Source organism: Brachycentrus maculatus, unplaced genomic scaffold, assembly GCF_059751285.1.
Source record: "Brachycentrus maculatus isolate JH-2025_06_01 unplaced genomic scaffold, ASM5975128v1 h1tg000117l, whole genome shotgun sequence".
NCBI lineage: Eukaryota > Metazoa > Arthropoda > Insecta > Trichoptera > Brachycentridae > Brachycentrus > Brachycentrus maculatus.
In genome coordinates this window covers 2,300,294-2,323,693 of record NW_028280870.1, presented here as the reverse complement: position 1 = coordinate 2,323,693, position 23,400 = coordinate 2,300,294, and the positions used below count along the sequence as shown (strand labels likewise).

The following is a 23,400-nucleotide window of genomic DNA, read 5'->3' as shown; positions in this document are numbered from 1 at the left end:
GATGTCAAAAAATAATACTAAGTAGGAACATGATAAGCCGTGGCTAGATTTTAGAGTCGCTCAGACGTAAGGTAATTCCAATGCCGGGCAGTTGGTGAACAGCGCCGACGATGTATGTACCGATTACGCATTCTAGACAACGCTCGATTGCGTATCTACCGAAAAGTAGATACCGGTAGATACGTAATACGTCAGTGATCCCCAACCCACGGGCCGCGGACCGCCACTGGTCCGTGAATCAAATGGATTATAAACTACGTTCGAGACAACACTTCTACCGTTTTTTTCTGGATTAAGGGCGTTTGTGCACTACACGGAATTTTACCGTCCGGCACTTCAGTTAGCATATAACACGCATGATTGGTTTGTGCTTTTGGGCGTTTGTGCACTACACGGAATTTTACCATCTGGCAAATAAAACGGATTATTGGCTTGGATCGGCTTGTGCTTTTGTCCATCTTTCTCCGGATCGATGCTCTTGATCGGTGTGTCGTAGTCGCTTTCATTTTTCAAAACCGGACTGCCGGACGGTAAAATTCCGTGTAGTGCACAAGCGCTATTTGACTACCAAAATCCTGGTTGGTTTAAGTGATGACTTTACACACGTATAAAATTTTCACCAATTCTACTTATTATTGACAACCACACTACTCAAATTCTTGGAAGTTCTACATATATGAACAAATTTCGAAACATTGTTCTTGAATCACTAGAACTTCACTAGAGACGTCTATTAATGATATGAAAAAAAGTTTTTTATTGAGCAGAAACTCTTATTTTAGTATGTGAGGTCCAAATCCTGGATTATAATCACATACATGAGAAACGCCAGAAAATACCAGTTTCCAGCCAGCCCATGACGGTCGTCAGCCTCGTAAATGTCCAGACTTCCATATTCTTCTTCATCTTTGATTAGATTTTAATATATATATATATATATATATGTATATATATTTATATATATATATATATATATATATATATATATATATATATATATATATATATATATATATATAAATATATATATATATATATATATATATATATATATATATATATATATATAATATATATATATATATATATATATATATATATATATATATATATATATATATATATATATATATATATATATATATATATATATATATTAAATCACTTTATTCTTTTTTGTGTAGGTACCTAAGTGTATTTTATTTTAAAGTCATGTTTACATACAGTTAAATAAAAATGAATTAATCAAAACAATACAAACAATCAACGTGTCCCCTCAGCGGGCCGCGGTGAAATCATCAAAGGTTGACCTGTACGCGTTGATAAAAAGGTTGGGGACCACTGCTACACGTATCTACCGGTATCGAGTAGGTGTCCCAAGTGTTGATAGCACTATTTGAAACACACTAGTTTCCCGTCAGTCGGTCGATGAAGGCGGTTGTGGTGGTGACGACTGTTGGAGTCGAGTCGAGGTGTTCTAAGCGCGCTTTCAGTTTTCTAAGTGAATTGTGAAAGTAAACAAAAAATCCAATTACTTTACATAACGAAAAATCATGGCGTTTTAATCGCTCTAAAAATATTCTATTTAAAACATAGTTATCAGTGAACTAGCCAACTGTATACTAAAAGCATTGTTAACTTTGTGGTATGGTAATATAACGCAACTAAATTATAAATATGTAAAGCAATTACTCATAATAAATATAAACTCATGCCTCTAGCGAGAAAACGAATGTTTTTGCCTAGAATTTTCACTCATGAATTACATGAAATTATAGTAACTTAAATAAATGATCTGAAAAAATATTTTATGGAAAGATATATATGTAGCTATTGGTCACATTTTCTTATTTTGTTTTTACCTTATGTTTTTTTTTTCTTTTGTTATATATTCTCATTTTTTATATTTTCTCATTTGTTTATTTTAAATATGCTTCTTATGCCTTTTTATTATACCTGTTTATTGTTTTTATATTTTGCCATGTCTAGTTTTGGTATTTTTTTTTAAATTGTAACTTTATTTTTTGTGTTCCAATCTTGTTAACCTAAATTCCATGTCCCAAAATGAGAAATAAAAATAACTCATCCGGAATATTACATATCGCTCACTCCTTTCAAGAACGTCATAAATCAAAAATCGCCAATTTACAGTTGTGCGTGTTTTCGGAATGCCCAGAAAATGTACTATATCCCAGCAAAAGAGGCATATTTTTAGCTTAATATTTACCCACTACAGGGCAAAAAGTGTTGTTTTTGGATTTTAAAGAAAAGGTATTGTTTAATTATTTTTTTAATATACTAAATATTTTTCAAATTGAGAAAAAACCTTCTGGTTCTACCTTAAAAGATTTGGTGCACAGTAAAAAGTTTAATAAGTGGCTTGATATTTATTTTGAATACATTGTATTATATTTTTAAACATTAAAAACGTTCTCCTGAAAAATAAAGTATTTTGATTTATGACGTTCTTGAAAGGAGTGAGCGATATGTATGACTATAATATGTTTTGAAAAAATAAAAAAAATTTAATAAATAATAATAAAAAACATAAAGAGTAAATCCACTCACGAGTAGGCATAGGCTATAAAACTTTAAATAGTTGAAGCCTAAGTAGGGTCACGATAAGCGGTGTTGCATAAGCCGCAGCTACATGTCCAGAGTCACTTGGACGTTGGGTAATATAAATAAAAACTCAATAATAAATAACCAATTTAATTCTAACTTCAAGTCCACTTTTTTCAAATAAAAACACAATTTTTTATTTAACATAAATAGAAGACCGTAGCAACTTTAGTCTACAGTTGACCTGATGATGGAATGGTTCTTCTGAAGCCGGTAGTCATGAAGTAGTGTTTTTAAGTGGTATTACACAAAGTGAAAGATGAATTATAAGGAGAGTGTTTTAAACTAACTGACTGACTATCCATATCATGCCGCTACACTGTAGGGGTAGGCAGAGAGAATAGAACGCCACACCAACCGTCTATCTTTGTAAACAAACTTCGCTAAGCGTCTCCCCACACATACCCGCCGATTATTCCAACTCCTGACCTGACCACTTTTAAGTATTTGAAATACTTGATCACACCTTGGTTTCCTCGGTCTTCTTCTGCTTCTATTTCCAACCACATTCACCTCATAAATTTGTTTTACCGTTCTTCACTCATTCTGTTGATATGCCCAAACCATCTCAACCATTCTCAATTGTATTTATTAACAGTTTTTCTTTAACTCGATGGCAGCGCCATCTGTTGAACGTAACAACAGCACGCAACGGTCATGGCGGACAGCTTGTTTCTTGACATTTATAATTTCTTTAGATTGTATCATAGATTTTTCATAGATTTCAAGGAATCTGAAGCTTTTTTTTTAATCACGAGTCAATCACGAGTAGAATCGTGAATGCTACAGGTGTGATCATTTAAATCAGCCTATAACGGGTGGTAAGCCCAAACATCCATTTTCTTCTTCATCTATGTTAAGATGACATAATGTCTAGGAACGTGAGCCATCAAACCGGTTATTGGCCAATCACTTGATGTAGGTCAAAGTGTAAACCTGTAACTTCAGTTATTAATACAAAGTCTCGCGTTCTCATAACCTCCTTGCCCGCAAGATGACCTAGCCCGAGGGCTTTTCGATAATGGCATTTAATTTGATTTATTAGGCTTGATTTCGCGAATCAAAGGTATTCAATTGAGACACATTGACCTTTGAATAAACCCAGACACAATTTATTGTTTCATCAATTGATTCGGCAGTCACTTCGTGGTAAAATCTATCCATTTTCAATTAATGTTTTACTCAGTAAATACCACTATTTCTTAAAATCTACTGTGACACGTGTTTCGATGCATTACGCATCATTTTCAAACACCGTGTTGTTTACAGATCATAGACCTGAAAGGGGTTGATTAGTCGGCTGTCCAATTTTAAAACACAGTAAGGGACATTTTTTTGTAGTACGTTTTTTTTGCATTTTTGGACTAAGTAGAATCTACTTAGTCCAAAAATTAAAAAAAAAACGTACTACAAAAAAATTGTCCCCTACTGTGTTTTGAGTTTGGACAGCCGTAGTACTTTAGGCGGACGGTTTCGGGAGTTTTTCCACTTTTCAATAACTACGTGGAATAACACGATCCTGAAACATCATCAAATCTCCGAAATTTAAGGAGGATTCTTGTTCTCAAACACCTCGGCTTTAGCCTATTTTGAATAACCACAAATTTAAATGTGACTATTGGTGTACTAAGAGTGTACTCTCAAATATACAATTCAGTACCGGACATCTTGCGCGATAAGCCACGCGTGTTGTTAGTGCACAATTTTTTTTTAAATATTTGAAATTGATTTTTTTTAGATTTTAAATTCAAACAATATTATTATCATTTTTGTTAACTCCTCGCCTTTCAATGACTCTTTTCTTTTCAAAACCATGTATTTATTTCGAAGAAAAACTTATTTTTTTAATACGAAAACTGTGTTTTTATTTAAAAAAAATGCCATTACGTTTAAATGTTACCTGGATTTAAAGACATTTGAGTTGCGGGCTATTGATAATCCCACCTTAAGTGTAGTTAACTATTTCCTTAGCTAGAATGGTTACTTATGCATTTCATAAGTTTGTAGCATATATCGACCCAATCGTGGTAAATTATTAAGTAAAGAACGTCGTGTTTACTCAAATTTACAGGTGTGACTAGAAGAGCCGGCATAAGGATGATTAGGATGGCATTCGTTACGTTTTTTCGGCTTATATTTCTTTCCAACTTAAGCGTTTGATGTCAAATTCAAAATTATATGAAGTTCTGAAAATATTCAATCGCAAACAAATTTGTGCACATCAGTGATTAGCTGCAAATGACTTAGTTTTTAGCCCTAATTTACGAGACATTCGTAAAATTTACGACGGACACCCAATCTGTGGGGAGCACCTTAGGCAACACATGTAAAGAAAGAATGTAGTGACAACTAGTGTGTATCTTAATTTTTTACCAATATTTTATGTTCGTATTTTATATAAAGTTCTACAAAAAAATGTGTGACACTTATTTTTTTTTAATTACCAGACATTTTGGAAAAATGTGAGTTTTTCTTATCGTCGTACATTTTATGATAGTCCCGTATTAAGTACATTGAGTGATTTAAAGTTAAAAAGTCTCGTGGTTTAAGGTTAAAAAGATGAATGGATGAAACAAGAATTGAGGAAGGACCTACAATATATTTCTTGAATTCTTCATCTGAGAGATTGCATTTCGACTGCATTCTGTCTACTTTCATCCTTCTTTTGCCAACTCCGTGCTTCATTTCAACTCGTGCTTCAAGATTTATAAATAAATAAATAAAATATATAGAAACTTATATAAAATAACACTACCTTGTTTTTAACCACATTTACGGTTTCGACAAGAATCTTGTCATCATCAGGGTTAAATGTGTACTAGATCTAACATTGTTCTAACATCCATAACATACAGTACCTTATTGGATTGATGCAGTGTAATCATTGTAATGTATTACAAGGTGATGAGTTTTTTTTAAATATTAAATGTATACATATATGTTATGCAGAAATGTATTTCGTTCGATGACCGACACAGAATCACATCTAATTCTAACATTACATTAGACAAACACGTTATCCACTACACTACGAATGCGGATAAGCCCGATTATTCTTATTTCGTAATTTGTAAATCGATTTTAAATTAATCAATGTGAAAAATGAGGTCAAAAAAAGTGAAATCCATTGCGTTGTGTCGCAATTATACTATTTGAATCGTATGTGTATATAATATGGTATATACACTTATACACACACGTGTATTTATATTTATATATATATATATATATATATATATATATATATATATATATATATATATATATATATATATATATATATATATATGTATATATATATATATATATATACATATATATTATATATATTTTTATATATATATATATATATATATATAATATATATATATATATATATATATATATATATATATATATATAATATATATATATATATATATATATATATATATATATATATATATATATATATAATATATATATATATATATATAATATATATATATATATGTATATATATATATATATACAAATATATATATATTTTATATATATCTATATATATATATATATATATATATATATATATATATGTAATAAAATACCTAGGTACCTACCTATACATTTTATTAAGTACTTACAAAAAGTACCTACATAAAACAGTTCCAGCTCACAATAAAACAAAAGACTTCCGATAATATTATTAACTGTCAGAATCAGAAAGATAGATAGATAGATAGATATAAAAATTATTATAAAGATAAATTAAGAATAAACTTTAATTACAAAGCAACACATTGTTTATTTTATTATTATACACCCACTTTACATATTATTTACACTTAATTTTCAAAAGGAAAATATTACCACGTTATAAAACGACAATTTTGTTAATATGGAAATGGATTATGAAACATTAGATGTATTAAAACAATTACTACAATATGTTCGGAGTGAGAGAGAAAAATTAGAAGATGATCAAAGAAAACGATTAAAAGATAATCAAAGAAGACGTGGAAATCTAAGAACTAGTGATAAAATTAAAGATAAAAGTCCATGTAAGATTTGTGAAAATTTACATAAGGGAACTCGATATCACTCTGAAGCAACGTGCTGGTTTAAAACAAAGGAGGATGATAAGATTAATAATAAAAATGAAGATTTACAAATTACACAGAAACAGTGCTTGAAGAATGAAAATAAAAATAATGTGGAAAAAATTTCTACAAAATATAAAATAAAATATACTCCAGGAAAGAAGAATTTCGAAGCAGATTGTGTGGGCAGGAATCCAGTATTAGAATCGAAGGAAAATGCAAATGAACAATTAAAAGTTGTAAATTTGGTTAAATTAGAAGATATTTCAAAAGATCAGAATAAAAATGAAGACATACAAATAACACAGAAACAGTGCTTGAAAAATGAAAATAAAAATAAAGTAGAAAAAACTTCTACGAAAGATAAAATAAAATATTCTCCAGGAAAGAAGAATTTAGAAGTAGATTGTCTAAGCAGGAATCCAGTTTTAGAATCGAATGAAAATGCAGATGAACAATTAAAAGTTGTACATTTGGTTATATTAGAAGATACTTTAAGAGATCTGAATAAAAATGCAGGAATTCAAAAGAAAAAAACAAATGGATTGAAAAAAACTGTGTCTACTTTAAAAGGGTCAAGAAAAAAAATTACAAAAAAAAGAAAGAAAAAAAAGAACGGAAAAAAGAAAAAAAAAAAGAAAGAAAGGAAAAAAAAACAAGAAAGAAAAAAAAAGAAGGAAAGAAAAAAAAAAAAAAAACTTTATCACATCACTAAACTTATACCAGTCCCTTCACTACAAGGAGATGATCCGGAGGACGAGTGAAAATTTTACTATGAATTTTCATCCCCAAGGGGGGAGATGTAATAAAATACCTAGGTACCTACCTATACATTTTATTAAGTACTTACAAAAAGTACCTACATAAAACAGTTCCAGCTCACAATAAAACAAAAGACTTCCGATAATATTATTAACTGTCAGAATCAGAAAGATAGATAGATAGATAGATATAAAAATTATTATAAAGATAAATTAAGAATAAACTTTAATTACAAAGCAACACATTGTTTATTTTATTATTATACACCCACTTTACATATTATTTACACTTAATTTTCAAAAGGAAAATATTACCACGTTATATATATATATATATATATATATATATATATATATATATATATATATATATATATGTTTATATATATATATATATATATATATATATATATATATATATATATATATATATATATATATATATATATATATATATATATATATATATATATATATATATATATATATATATATATATATATATATATATATATATATATATATATATATATATATATATGTATATAAATATACATATATATATATATGTATATATATATGTATATATATATATATATATATATATATATATATATATATTTATATATATTTATATATATATATATATATTTATATATATTTATATATATATATATAGCCATCATGCCGCTTCTCTGCAAGGAAAGGCAGAGAAAATAGAATGCCACACCAATCTGCATTTGCAAACAATCTTCGCCTTTTGCACATTCATGCAACTCCTCATACGTACCCGCCGACTATTCCGTCTCCTGACCTGACCAGATTGACCAGTATTTAAAATACTTGATCATGCTAAGTTTTCGTCGGTCTTCCTCTGCTTTTATTACCAACCGCATTCGCCTCATAAATTTGTTTTAACGTGTGTATAGGTAACACAATTTCATAGCTTCAACTAAAGCCACATCGTTTTATGATCTACCTTATCTAAAATATTTCACATTTCCCAAATGATTAAATTTTTATGTGTTTTTATCATTCATTATCTGCATGTATTCTTCAGATATACACTGTTATTACACCACTCCGATAATTCCGTAAAACATACAACAGAAGAGTAATAAATCATGTAACATATTTTTACCGTGACTCAAATAATGTATTGTTAATGTATTTTACATCATAGTATTAAATGTATCCTAATTAGATGCACTAGGAGCAGCCAGTGACTCAATTTGGAGAATTAACGTAGACTAGCATTGATATCCGCTGGTTAGAATTATTTTAGTGATTAGTTATCATGATGTACCCCAATCATTCTCAACTCAGTATATGTGACGTCATGATGTAGATTAGGTTATAAGTGCTTTATATTCTACAATTGTATGGGTGAAATAAATTTGTGAACACCTATGGGAACAGGGATCAATGCAAAAAAATATAAATAACAAAACAAAACTGAGAGTTACAAAATGTATATAAAGCACTAGAATTTACAAATGCCATAGAATGAACTAAAATTATAAACTAATGAAAACTGCCGCCTCTGCCTCCGTAGTGTAATGGTCAGCACGCTCGGCTACCGTTCTGGAGGTCCCGGGTTCGATTCCCAGGGGGGGTCAAATAAATATAAATGATTTTTTCACTCTGATATTTATTCAATATTACCCTGGACTGGTACCTGAAACGGAGGGCTAATCACCTTTCCTTCATGTGTAAACGATCAAGATAACACTGTGTTTATATAAATCAGTGCCCTATGCACCATTGGGGTGCGGATAAGGGTTTTATTATTATTAATATAAATTAAATCTAATGCTGCGAAAAATGGATGAAAATTTGCCTAATTCATGAAAACTGCAAGACAATTGTTTCATTGGTAAATTCATCAAATACCAAGAGCATTTTTATTTAATTTGTTGATTGCTTGAAATAAAAATTAACTAACTAACTATGACGCCGCTTCCCCCCATGTGTAGATAGAGAGAACAGAGCGCCATACCAATCTGTCTTTCCAAACAGTCTTCGCATCTTCCACGTTCATGCATCTCCTCGTACATACATACCCTCTGATTATTCCGACTCCTGACCTGACCCCTATCAAGTATTTGAAATACTTGATCCTGGTAAATTTTCTTCAGTCTTCCTCTGCTTTTATTACCAACCACATTCACCTTATAAATTTGTTATACTGCTACTAATTAAGCATGTCTATAAGCATACTTAAGACGAGCATGCTTTCTAGCTGTATTCATTTGCTTGAAATAAGCAAATAAGGAACATCGATACTAGCATGTTCATAATAAGCAAACCTGTTCAGCTGCGCTCAAAGCACGCCCCTTCCACCTGCGCTGCAGGTAGCATGCTCAAAAATCTAATGAATGTCAATTTTTGAGCATGCTTATTTCTTCTAACAAAGTATGTACACATATGCTAATAAATAGCAATTGCTCAATACTATCATATTTTGTGCTAATAGTGAGCCTGTGTAGCTAGACTTTTATGGACCAATTTTCTTTATAATCTATCAGTAGAACGGATCGCCAATGTCAAGTGTGAATTCACAAAACTTGATACATTTAAATATAAGTTAACTGGTGTAAAAATAGCTGTCTGCTCAACTTCTTCACTTATCATCTCCTTAATTCGGATTACTGATTGGCAGATTACCAAAAAAATGAACATAGGACAAAGAACAGCTTTTATATTGATATCTCAAAATAGATGAAAGAAAGAAGAATATGGGAGTATACTATTTACAGGGATTACGACCTTCATAGACTGGTTCAAGTGATCACTTTATGGAAAATTCACCGCATGTAAAATTCACCATTATATCCATGATTGACAACCACACTTCTCAACATGATCAAAATAGTGTAGGACATTGGTGCCATAAACCAAGGTAGGACACAAAATGCCGAACTTTCTTTTGGTGGAGTGTAAGGCCTCTTGACTGTTGTCAACTGAGTTTTATGTGGTTTCCTCCCAGCAATGAGCAAATGCTGAGAAGTTTCTGATTATCCCTCCATCTCCCAACACAGATTAAAATAAAACATTTTTTTTTGCCAGAAGAAATAAAAATCCACTTAATGATCTTTAAACTTTGTACATAGTAAGACACATTACAAATGAAACTCCCATATAATAAAAAAAAATCACAATACACAAATTTTTACATATTTTTTTAGAGTTACAAAAATGACTAATTAATCCAACCTATGACTTCCATATTCTTCTTCATGTATGCTGAGATATCAATAAAAAATCATTCTATTTTTATATTCTAATTAAAACCGCAATTTTTTTATATTCCCATATAATTTAACAATCTCTTGATAATGCTATCTCTCAGTACATGCAATATACCCGATACTTGATGAAAATGTTATCAGTGCATATCTACATACATTTAAATTTATTCAGATTATATAAAAGTAAATACAATTATTGATAAATATTAGGTAAAATGTTTTATTATTTACTTATTTATATTATATTAAGTTTGTTTCTAACTAACAAACCATCACGCCGCTTCTCCACAGGTGTATGTGGAGAGTATAGAACGCCACACCAATTTGTTTTTGCAAACAATCTTTGCCTCTTGCACATTCCTGAATCTCATACATCGTTCACTCCTTTCAAGAACGTCATAAATCAAAAAACTTGATTTTTCAGGAGAACGTTTTTAAAGTTCAAACATAAAATACAATGTATTAAAAATAAATATCAAGCCACTTATTTAACTCTTAACTGTGCAATAGATCTTTTTAGGTAAAACCTGAATATTTTTTCTCCATTTGAAAAATATTAAGTATATTTAAAAATAAATTAAACAATACCTTTTCTTCAAAATGCAAAAATAACACTTTCTGACCTATAGCGGGTAAATATTAAGTTTAAAATATGTCGCTTTTGCTGGGATATAGTACATTTTCTGGGCATTACGAAAACATGCACAACTCAAAATTGACGATTTTTGATTTATGACGTTCTTGAAAGGAGTGAGCGACATATCCGCTGATTGTACATTTTATTAAAGTTTTTCAATTATCCAAATTATCATATTCCGTTATGTTAAAGTGATCAAAAAGTGAAAAAATTGCCATGAAATCAAAAACAAAATATCGAGACAGTGAATTTAAAATATATACTTAAAGCTGTTAGTAAGTGAAAGTGTTTGAAAGATGGAGAATAAATCAAAATGCAAGGCAGCTTTCCAAAAGTCTAAATTTGGTTTGGAACATCCCGACTCTTATAGGTTTGTGCAGTGCCCGTGGTATTCAGAAGAGGAGACGCCTTTCTTGTATTTGTTGTATCGTCTGGTCGTCACGGGGATCTTCGTCGCGATCCTGGGCTGGTCGTTCTACAATTACTGGGACGGCGGGAAGTGGTTCATCTTCCTCACCAACTGGGGCTTCCTGCTGTGCACCCTGCAGGCGCTGGTGGGAACCTTGCTGGTCTGTGTGGCCTATTGGAAGCAGAAGACTACCAACATCATAGACTCCATATTCAGTGAGTATAGAGCCAAAATTCGTTGTTGTTTACTTTTACTTTCAGTTCAGTTATGATTAAATATTCTGGATTCGTATAAAAATGAATGTGTAGTTTCATTCAATCACAGTGTATATTTCTGATACTAAATCTAACAATTGAACTGAATTGAAAAATTCAACAAAATTGACAAATTTAACCTAATTTTATTCTTCTAACCCTTTTCTGCACCTCGATACTGCATAGGGAACTGCATCATATAACATAGTGTTATCTTGATTGTTAACACATGAATGAAGGGTGATCAGTCCTCCGCTTCAGGTACCAGTCCAGGGTAATATTGAATAGAGTGAAAAAATCACTAATATTTATTTTCACCCTCCCTGGGAATCGAACCTGGGACCTGGAGGTCTATGCTGGAGCACAGTAGCGGAGCGTGCTGACCATTACACTACGGAGGCGGACAAAATTTTATAATTCAACCAAATTGAAAAATCTAGGAAATTAAGAAATTGACAAGTTTAGCCAAATTAAAAAAAAATAATTTATTGGAATTGCAAAATTTTACCAAATTAATTAAAAAATTACTTTAAATATAGCAACAGTATTGTGTGTAGTTGATTCAATATACACATAATATATTATGTCATTTGTACGGGTAGGCAACCCTGAGTAGCGACCTAGCCATTGCTGCTATACTCCTTTTTCACTCTTTCAGTATCTACTATTTCTCTTTCATTTTCCCTTCCATATTTACAGGTGATACCCTCAAACTGGAACTCTTTCAGTTTATGATCCATATCCAAACAAATAATTAGACTTTTATCAGTTACAAGAACTCGGTCCTATGACTGACACCCTACATTCATATAATCAAGCATCCAGTTAACACTGTGTCTATCTGATGCAGCACTCTATGCACCACTTGGGCGTGAATAGACCCAGAAAAAACTTTTCTTTTGATGGATGTGTATGTAAATTTGGCATGAGTGATATTTCATGTCTTATATTTCATGTCTGTATGATGTTGGCTGTATTTTCTACTAATGATTTCTTTTTTTACAGATGTCTTAGATGAAGATAATAGCTTACCATTATTTTATAAAATATACTGGGTCCTGTACAACGTAGCAGTCAGTGTTGCAATACTTATCACAATACTTTACTGGGCGGTAATATATAACCGTAAGTTATAATATTATTTATTATTTATATTTTAAGCACTAACTTTGTGATTTTCGATTTTATAATTAAAATATTGCTTTGTTTTAAAATCACTATAAATAATTTATTATAACTTAATTATAATGTCTACCGGTTTCGAAGCTAACCGGTAGACATTATAATTAAGTTATAATAAAATATTTATAATTATTTTAAAACAAAGTTACATTTTAATTACACAATATTATTTATCAAACTAAGAGAGAAAACTCAATATTACAATAACAATTCATCATATCACCGGAATTCCCCCAGGATTCGAACCCAGATTCTCTGATGTCTGCTCAAATGCTTATTCTCTAAGCCATATGTCGGCAAAGTGTGCGCCGCATGCGGCTGTTTGACCTTTTAAGTACAGCTCCAGCACAAATATCCGCGGGAAGGCTCTTCGTCTCTGCGTATTCATGCAAACAATCTTTTTAATGAGAACCTGGAAACAAAGCTAAAAATACGACACACAAACCTAACTTGATCAAACTTTCAAAGGAGATGCAAGGACATTATTCACAATAAGTAGTGTTCTTATGGATACTCTAATTTCAAAATATTTTTTTATCAATGAATAAAATCCTTATTAAGCGTAAATTAAAGTTTTATTGAGGGTACCCATAATTTAATAAAGGTCTTAAATTATAATTAAGGTGTACTAAAATTGCAAACAGATTTGTCTCTCAGAAAAAAATATATTATTGTAATGTGTATATTTGGCTCTTTGGCTAATAAGTTTGCCGACCGCTGCTCTAAGCTAAATGATCATCTACCTAAACTGAGAAATTAAAGAAAGCCAAAGTATTTTTTTAATAACACCTCTTGCAGTTATGCTAACTACTTTTTTATAACACCTCAAGCATAACTGCTAGAGGTGTTGTAAAAAACACTTTATCCAATGTTATTTGGAATCCAACCACCCTTTGTATGTCTAAGACCCAGAATGAGGCAAAAAGCTATTACATATCAACAATAAATTGTGGGATGTAAACCTTATAGATTATTATAATATTTTAATTATTAAATACAATAATTTCTTAAAATCTAATGTGACACGTGTTTCCATGCATTCCTCATCATTCCCATGCATTCGCAAGTAAAACTTTTAAATTAAAATGGATAGATATTACCACAAAGTGCTTGCCGAATAAACTAATGAAATTTTAATAGTGGATTGAATTAATTTTAGTGAATTTTTTAAATGACTAACATTTTAATCATAGCTTTAATTGTTTTGATAAAAAATAATTGTTTAATGTTATCATCTTATAGACACAATAAAAGATGTTAACCCAATGAACTCTGAGAAACTTACCTCGTATCTGGTTGGCTGTAATAGATATTTCGGTGCCAATAATCCACAAGTTGTTCAACTTGTGTCCTATCTGTCTCTTTTGTATTTTAGTTGTAAACAATTTCCTTTAATATTAATTTAATTTAAAAGAATTCTTCTTCTGACACTTAGTGCCACCCAATTGATTCATATATTGAACGATTTGCATCCATCCCGACCCGGCATCCTTTTTAGTGTCGTCAGTCCAGTGCATCTGCAGATGTCCTCTGCTTCGTGGTCCTAGTAGGACTAGGACTCTCTAATTCCACCATCCATCTTGAAGCCTTGTTACGTGGCCGGCATAATCCTACTTCAAATAACGAATTAGCAATGGTCTGTGTAATGACTGCAACTTTTGTCCTTTTTTACTAAAGCATAAGGATAAGTCTACACATTTGTCAATTTTATTCCTCTCTATAATTGCTCATTCCTAGGATCTCTGCATAACAGCCAATTTAACATACGTTGATGTGTAACTCCATATCTACGCTCCATATGTGATAATTTAAGGGTCATATGTGATGTTCGGAGGTACTTAGATATTTCTTAGTCTTGAGTATGTAGCTGAGTTTTTGCAAAGCCTGCCTACCTATTCCCATCTTCTTTGTTTAATTTTGTATTTCTGTTTCTCCTTCCCCATTAGTTTTTCTACAACAATTCCATTTAGCCCTTGGCTTCATTTTTAGACTGATTTTCATAGACAAATGCTTAGATTAATCAGCATTAATATTAAATCATCATTGTCCGATCTTCTGCCTACCTTAGGTGATTTAGTCTCTAACGGTGTAAATTCGTACCTTTATTGGTCTATTGTAGATTTTTAAAGGGTTAGAACGCTTTAGGTTCCAGCACTGTATAGGACTGATCACCTTGTCTTCATAAAATTATGATCAACCCAGTGCATGGAGATGCACCACTTATATGCAAATAGGGTCAAAAGAAAAAGTAGAAGAATTAATGCTAGTTTAAAACACATAAGTTCATAGAAACAAAACACAATTTTTACTCAGAGATAGTCGGGTCGACTTAACTAAATTAGTTGTCCGCCTCGATAGTGTATTAGTCAGCACTCTCGGATACCGATCTGGAGGTCCCGGATTGGATTCCGAGGCGGGTGGTCAAATAAATATAGTGATTTTTTTCATAATACGTATTCAATATTACCCTGGACTGGTACCTGAAACGGAGGACCTTTCCTTCATGTATTAACGATCAAGATAACACTGTGTTTGTATGATTCATGGCCCAATGCATCATTGGGGTGCAGTTGAGGGTTTGATGATAAATTAGTTCTAGGTTCTGGTTGCCTTTTTGACCTTGTTTTGGCAAACTCCATTCTAGCCACTGATGAAGATGCCATTGGAAGTGACGGGAGTTTCCTTCTCAACCTTGCGACTCACGCCGGGAACAGTGTCCTGTGCATCCTGGAGCTGATGATCTGCGGGATACCCTCCAGATTCCTGCACGCATTCCATCCCGTATTCTTCACCTTCATTTACATAATCTTCAATCTCATCTACTGGGCGACAGGGGGCCTTGGACCGTGAGTAACATGCCACTTATTATTATCAAATTCAAACAAAAGAGAACTTTTCATCTGTCACACTCACCACACAGGGTTAATATTTATATTCAAGTCAAATTTTAGAAATGAATTGTTAATTTTTAACGATATCAAACTGTTTATTTACCAGAATCGCTTTAATTTCATAGAGACATCTATTAAGTCCAAAATTGTCATATTACAAACATTAAAAGATTTTTTTAACCTGGGTATTTACAGGATTTAAAAATCACTTAATACACTGCATAACATTTACCATTATTCCAGTGATTGACAACCAAATCGTAAACTTCTTCATTTATTTATTTATTGATTTGGCGTTTAATTTGTAGAACACCATTTTAATTTATGTATTAATTTTAAATCAAACACAGATTTTTTGAGTCTACTAAGTTGTATTTTATTAACAAAAACACATAAAAAATTATATTGTGACAATTGTTTCGCCTTGTTAGGGCATTATCAAACGAACGACATTCGTTTGATAATGCCCTAACAAGGCGAAACAATTGTCACAATATAATTTTTTATGTGTTTTTGTTAATAAAATACAACTTAGTAGACTCAAAAAATCTGTTTGATTTAAAATTAAAACATAAATTCTTCATCTATGTTTAGATATCAATAAAAATCTCCAAATGAATAACTACAAAATTTCTGAATATGTATATTACACCTGTATTCACAAATTATGTTAATACATATTTGACCTTGTAATTAAAATTCCATACAAAAAAAATTATATGGACTTTTGTGGCAACTTTGATGACTCCAGATTTCCACCCTGCAGATACACTGAAAAGATGTACCATTGTACAATTCTCATGTGAGGTTGAAATTTGTAAAATATGACTTTTCTAAAAAAAATACTTAAACTGGCAGTTGTTTATTTATGTTTAGTTTTAGGCACATTTATTTTTAGTTCTTTACATCCACATAGACTTAGTTACAAAAGCGATAGAAATACGATTTCAACAATAATTGACTGATAAAACTTTGTGTTTCTCGTTTCATGTTCCAGTCACGATCTCCCGTACATTTACCCAGTTTTGGATTGGGAAACAAATCCGGAAGTAGCAGTAGGAACAATGTTTGGTGGTGCGGCGTTACTTGTAATAATTCACGCGATAGTGTGTGTGCTGGCAGAACTAAGAAACATGTTGACGTACAAAATCAGAAGACGCAACGAGAATAATATTGTTGCATCCACGATGCCAACTGGACCCGCCAACACCGGGACATCAAACAGAGCTTTTGTGATATAGTGAGATAGAAAATAAATATTTGTGTGACATTTTTATGTGAACAGACTTTTACTTGAGCTGTTATATATTTTAATAATGTGATAATACTTTTTTAATTTAAGTTTTATTTAGTAAATACCACTATTTCTTAAAATCTACTGTGACACGTGTTTTGATGCATTCCGCATCATTTTCAAACACCATATAATACTTATTGGGTCGCCGAGGTGTGAGCAGAAGACAGATCTCCTGGCTCTGAATTATATGAGATTGAACGAGGATCAGGACTGTTGAGGCACTGTTTAGAGCTGTCCAAGACAAGGACAATTACTCTCAAGTGATAGTTGACATCATGACACGCACAGAAGAAGTACATATACTTTGAGTTCTTGTTTTAATTCTCTATAATTCAACAGTATTCTTAATAAAAATTTACCATTTAATTTAATTGTTCATTGTGTTCCTGCTACAGATAGATATAATCCTAGGAATGTATTATATTTTATCTTCTAATGTACTAATGTACATTTTAAACATCCAAGTAAAATTTTCACAGGATATTACATACTTTGTAAAAGATGTGCTGTTTGATCTATCATTTTGAATGCACATACATTGAAAGAGTTAGCATTAGATTTCGCTATTAGTATTGTCCGCTTCTGTAGTGTAGTGGTTAGCGTGATTGTCTACCATACCGTAGGTCACACATTCAATTCCCAGGGGGGTCAAAATAAATTTGTGATTTTTCACTGACATTTATTAATATATCAATATTTATTTCATATCTCTTTGGGCTGGTACCTGAAATACAGGGCTGATCACCTTGCTTCTACATAATTAACTATCAAGATAACGCTGCATCAAAGCGATGCCGTGCCCTATGCACCATTAAGTGCAAATGGTGGTTAAAAGTATTTTCCTTTATTTCCTTATAAATCTGGGCTTTGTTCAGAAAGTTTTATAGCTTGGTTTGGAAATACGGCCCACATATCGCTCACTCCTTTCAAGAACGTCATAAATCAAAAATTGTCAATTTTCAGTTGTGCATGTTTTCGGAATGCCCAGAAAATGTACTATATCCCAGCAAAAGAGGCATGTTTTTAACTTAATATTTACCCGCTACAGGGCAGAAAGTGTTGTTTTTGCATTTTGAAGAAAAGGTATTGTTTAATTATTTTTTTAAATATACTAGTTATTTTTCAAATGGAGAAAAAACCTTCAGGTTTATTCTAAAAAGATCTGTTGCATAGTAAAAGTTCAATAAGTGGCTTGATATTTATTTTTAATACATTGTATTATATTTTTAAACTTTAAAAACGTTCTCCTGAAAAATTAAGTTTTTTGATTTATGACATTCTTGAAAGAAGTGAGCGATATCTGTAAAATTTATAAGTGCTACTATTTTTCTATACAAATAATAAAATCCATTTTTACATCAACAGCTTTTTTTTATTTATTAAAAATATTTTTATACATAATAGTTGGTCAGTGATGAATTATGCTAAACGTCAAACAAATAATTGATGCGTTTAGATTGTTACTTCATTTGTGTCATTTTGTTTATATAAATGTATATGTTTATAAATACGCACACACCCTTATTATATGGCTTACTGCAAAATCACATTAGATATTCAATTCTCATTTAAAAATATAAATAGAATAATGAAAATGGACAGAAAATCTGATAAAGATAAAAAAGACAAATATAGGCCCTTATTTGGTCAGTACATATTTAATTTGGTGCTATGATCTGCAAAATAAATTGTAAATAACATATAAAATATGTATCAGCGATGAGTCCGCAGTGTAGCATGTAGCACTATATTTCTTATGAAGATACATAATGTACATTCTCACATGGCAGTATGCTACGATTGCAACTTTTATATGTTCACACAATTTTAGACATACACTATCGTACAATTTGAAATTGGCAAACTCTCTTACTTACAAAGTACTGAAAATGTATTCAATTTGTATTACCGATTTGTACATACTTCAATCATTTTATTGACTTTAAAACTCACGCAAGTCAACTAAATTTCTCTGATATCATGTTGGCACTGCTGACCACGATTTCTAATTTCACGTTGACTGACAGCGGCCAATAATTTCATGTTTTACTATTTTTTACGTACAGGATATTTTTTTTTTTGTACAATATATGTGTACATTGGCGGGCTTATTGCTATAAAGCAATATCTTCCAACCAACCAATTTTACTATTTTTTGCTGACCATTTTTGTTGACCATAAAGGAATTAAGTGACTGGTCGTGTATGAGTCTGATTATGTACTAACCAAATAATTACACATACAGTGGAACCCGCAAAATCTGAAATCTCGGGAAATTCGAACAAGACTTTGATTCGAAAAATTCGAAAAAAACACGCAAAGACTGAAGAACACATTTATTATTACATAAAATGATTATATATAGCTTAATTGTGTTAAAAAATTATTGAAAAGTTAATAAAGTATACAAAACTGTAACTGTGTTGCTACTCAAGTACTGTAATATTAGATTGAAATGTAAGAAGTTGAAAATAATAATGGCGTTACATAGATTCATACGCGGACCATATCGTAGTCGTACAGGAGAAAGTGACCAACTAACAAAACGTAAAATGTTCAGGGGGGCCATTTAAGTCACTTTTGTTTGGCAAGAAAATAAACATCAAAGCAGTTAGTCATTTTTAACAAGTCAATATATTAAACTTCCAAGTTTAAAATCCTTTGGGATTTTTTCAGGGCAATATTAAGCTAGTAAGATATCAAATAGTCAATCATCACGTTTTTGTAAAAAAAAATGCACTTGGTCACATTCTCCTGTATAACTAAGATATGTTTAATACCAGGCGGCATAGGACAGAGCTTACAATGTAACTACTGTAGCGTAAATTACTATGTATATACTTTATTAAAAATTTCTCAGTTAATCCGAACTTTTCCAAATCATAAGAGGCTACAGCCCTAATTAGTTCGGATTTCCAGGTTTCCACTGTAATTGCACAAAAATGAAAATTTTGATTTAAAAAAAAAATAAAAACATATTACAATATTTGTAATTTTACATTTTTTTACAGAAACATGTATTTATAAATACTGTTTATAAATGAATTAAATTTTTGGATTACAAACATTCAATAATATATTATTGAATAACATATTATTGATATATCAAACTACAATATAATAGTTTTAAATGTGAGAAGTAAACTTGACCAATAGACAAAATATAATTTACATAATTAGACATTATTATTCTCAAATATCTTCATTATTTGAAAATGTTCATTAATAACAATTTATTGCATACAGTCCATCAAATGCGGTTTTTGCCAATGATTGACCAAATACAGGTCGCATATTCTCAACTGCACTACGCAATTACTATGCACTCAACCATGTATCGCAACTTGTTGAGAAAATATCTCAAGTCTTTAAGTTAGAGATGTCCTTTACCAGCATTTTGAAATAATTCAGTTAATTGTTAAATTCCGCCTTCTTAGAGCAGTGGTTAGCGCGTTTGATTACCGTACTGGAGATCTCTCCCAGGGGATTCAAAATAAATATCCGTGATTTTTCAATAATATTTATTCAACCCTAGATTACGGGAAAATTCATAAAATTTACGAGACATTCAATTTAAATGATATTAAGATATGTTGGGAACATAGGAAATAATACCAACATTGGGGTACAGAGTCTACGGTCCTACGTTCCGCACACATAGAGCCACCCTGCGAGAACACTTTTAACTACCTCATTAAAAAATATGGGAAAATCAATTTGAGCTATTTTTTTGCCGATGTGCAGGTACAGCAGGTACAGGCAAATCTGCAAAGGCCCATTTTTTACTCATATGTGGTATGGGCAAAGGGTTAAACTTCTTATTATTTCTTCTTTTGTAGATCCTAAGGATCTGAGATCATTTGTAGATCATAAGGGTTAAACGATTGAACAAATTCAGTCCAAATATCAGCCAAATTTACTTCTCAGTGACGAATGTACACTTTGTGATGAGATATTTCATATTAGCTACATTCAATCGCATGCACCTTACCAGACAATCACGGCAGTATTGCCCGAATGTTATACGCACCGTCGCGCAAGATCAAACCAGTTCTCACTGGTTTCTTCTTCCGCAGGCTTGATCCATACAAGACTCACTCACGCCTTCAGACGTACACTTTTAAAACTAATACTGCGGTAAAGTGCAGACGTGCAAAGGTAGCTATGGACAGTCCCTACATCATATTCAAGACCGTGAACTCCATACTGATCCTTCCCGAGATCAAACTTGTATAAATTTGTTAGGAATGTTAGTGTAACTATATATGTAATCAAATATACGTAAATTCATCTTAAATGCCATATTTAATATTAATATGAATGGACGGCTAATAACTGTGGGATTCTGAATCATGAAATAGATACATACGAAGATGGCAATGTAAATTTCAGAAATTAAATATTGATTTAAAAAGTTAAAATAGTAAAATTCATGGCTGTTACATACACACAAATGCATATGGCTGACCAGGCGGTGAGAATTGCCAACCTGGCGACATATGACAGAGATAGACTAATTCTGGCCACTTTAATATGTGATTTAAAATTGACAATGAATGGATCGCCGCAATATTAATGGTTGACGGGAAACACTATAGACAATGCCGAAAGATAGAGGCAAAATGGATCCTGCATTCATCCGTATGTAGCCCGCATCGGATCTTCAATTCTATGTACATATAAATATATCCATAATTGCACAGTACAAAATTGAACATTACGCAACTAAACCATTTTTTCGTCAACACTGGACATTGTCACAACAAACATTCTTTCATGGAACTCACAGTTTCTATCTGTTTGATATCTCGATTCAAGCTTAAATTGCTAGCTAATAATTGTTACGCTGACCTTTCCCAATCAATAACACAAAACACCCAAACAAAATAAGCAAAATGAACTAAATTTATAAATCTGATTTTTCAAAGGAACATTCGTTTAATATATATAGGAAATAATAATATAATATACACCGCAGGACAAAAAAATTTACGAGTTTACTTGCTACCGCACGCCTTGACTTTACTGAACTCTTTTTCTAAGAAATCCTTTATCGATACCTCTTTCTTTTGTTCAATAAATTAAAGACACTTTGTGTCACCTTTCTACAATATTTACATTTTAAAATGTCTCAACAATTTTGTTTTACCCGCGTTTGAGGGAACATAACACAACAATCATGGAAAGTGCAAAGCAAATGTCGATAGCGATAAAATCCAAAATAATCACACTGTCGCAACAAAACATATCTAATTGTAAAATATCTCGTCGAGTTGGGTATTCAGAAGGTGCAGTGAGGTTTTTATTAAAAAAATTCCAACAAACTGAATCCATAGAACGGAAAAAAGGAAGCGGATGGGGGCGCGCGACATCTGCCCGAGATGATCGCTTAATAAAAAAAATTGTTATGCGCGATCGATTTTTAACGGCACTCAAAATACACGCAGAGGTGCAGTCTACTAGCTAATCAACATTTTCAGTAAAAACAGTGTTCAGGCGGTAGTTGGAGCATGGTTTCCAAGCACGAAGTCCCGCAAAGAAACCATTACTGACGAACAAAATGCAGAAGGCTAGACTGGATTGGGCGAAAGAGCACCAGAATTGGACTTTGGAGGATTGGCAAAATGTTATTTTCTCCGATGAATTAAAATTCAACCTTTTTGGTCCAGACGGCATAAAGATAGTTCGTCGAAAACTTGGGGGAAAAATACCATCCGTCGTGCGTCCCTCGAACCGTTAAACATTCACCCTACGTCATGATTTGGGGGTGCATGACAGCGTACGGTTTGGGACCTCTAAATTTTATATATATATATATATATATATATATATATATATATATATATATATATATATATATATATATATATATATATATATATATATATATATATATATATATATATATATATATATATATATATATATATATATATATATATATATATATATATATATATATATATATATATATATATATATATATATATATATATATATATATATATATATATATA

The 23,400-nt window shown here is 31.4% G+C and overlaps 1 protein-coding gene across 4 annotated transcripts; it reads left to right on the top strand.

Annotated features, from left to right (window-relative positions):
* Window positions 1–1,351: 1,351 nt before the first annotated feature.
* LOC148309839 (protein rolling stone-like) lies at window positions 1,352–23,184 on the top strand. 4 transcript variants are annotated; one of them, XM_088259492.1, is made up of 5 exons: window positions 1,352–1,514; window positions 11,543–11,974; window positions 13,019–13,138; window positions 15,840–16,041; window positions 17,084–23,184. In XM_088259492.1, exons 2-5 carry the CDS (start codon window positions 11,647–11,649, stop codon window positions 17,325–17,327), a joined length of 894 nt encoding a protein of 297 aa, XP_088115618.1. In that variant the 5' UTR covers window positions 1,352–1,514; window positions 11,543–11,646; the 3' UTR covers window positions 17,328–23,184. The 4 variants fall into 4 exon arrangements, with proteins under 4 accessions (XP_088115618.1, XP_088115617.1, XP_088115616.1 ...); XM_088259491.1 differs by having other exon boundaries at window positions 1,352–1,645; XM_088259490.1 differs by having other exon boundaries at window positions 1,352–1,650.
* Window positions 23,185–23,400: the final 216 nt, after the last annotated feature.

What these genes read in the sequence shown, in the direction of transcription:
- LOC148309839 (XM_088259492.1), top strand. Translation starts at nt 11,647, where the DNA reads ATGGAGAATAAATCAAAATGCAAGGCAGCTTTCCAAAAGTCTAAATTT. An exon ending in CATCATAGACTCCATATTCA is followed by an intron (nt 11,975 to 13,018) that starts GTGAGTATAGAG and finishes CTTTTTTTACAG; the next exon opens with ATGTCTTAGATGAAGATAAT. An exon ending in CTGGGCGGTAATATATAACC is followed by an intron (nt 13,139 to 15,839) that starts GTAAGTTATAAT and finishes ACTCCATTCTAG; the next exon opens with CCACTGATGAAGATGCCATT.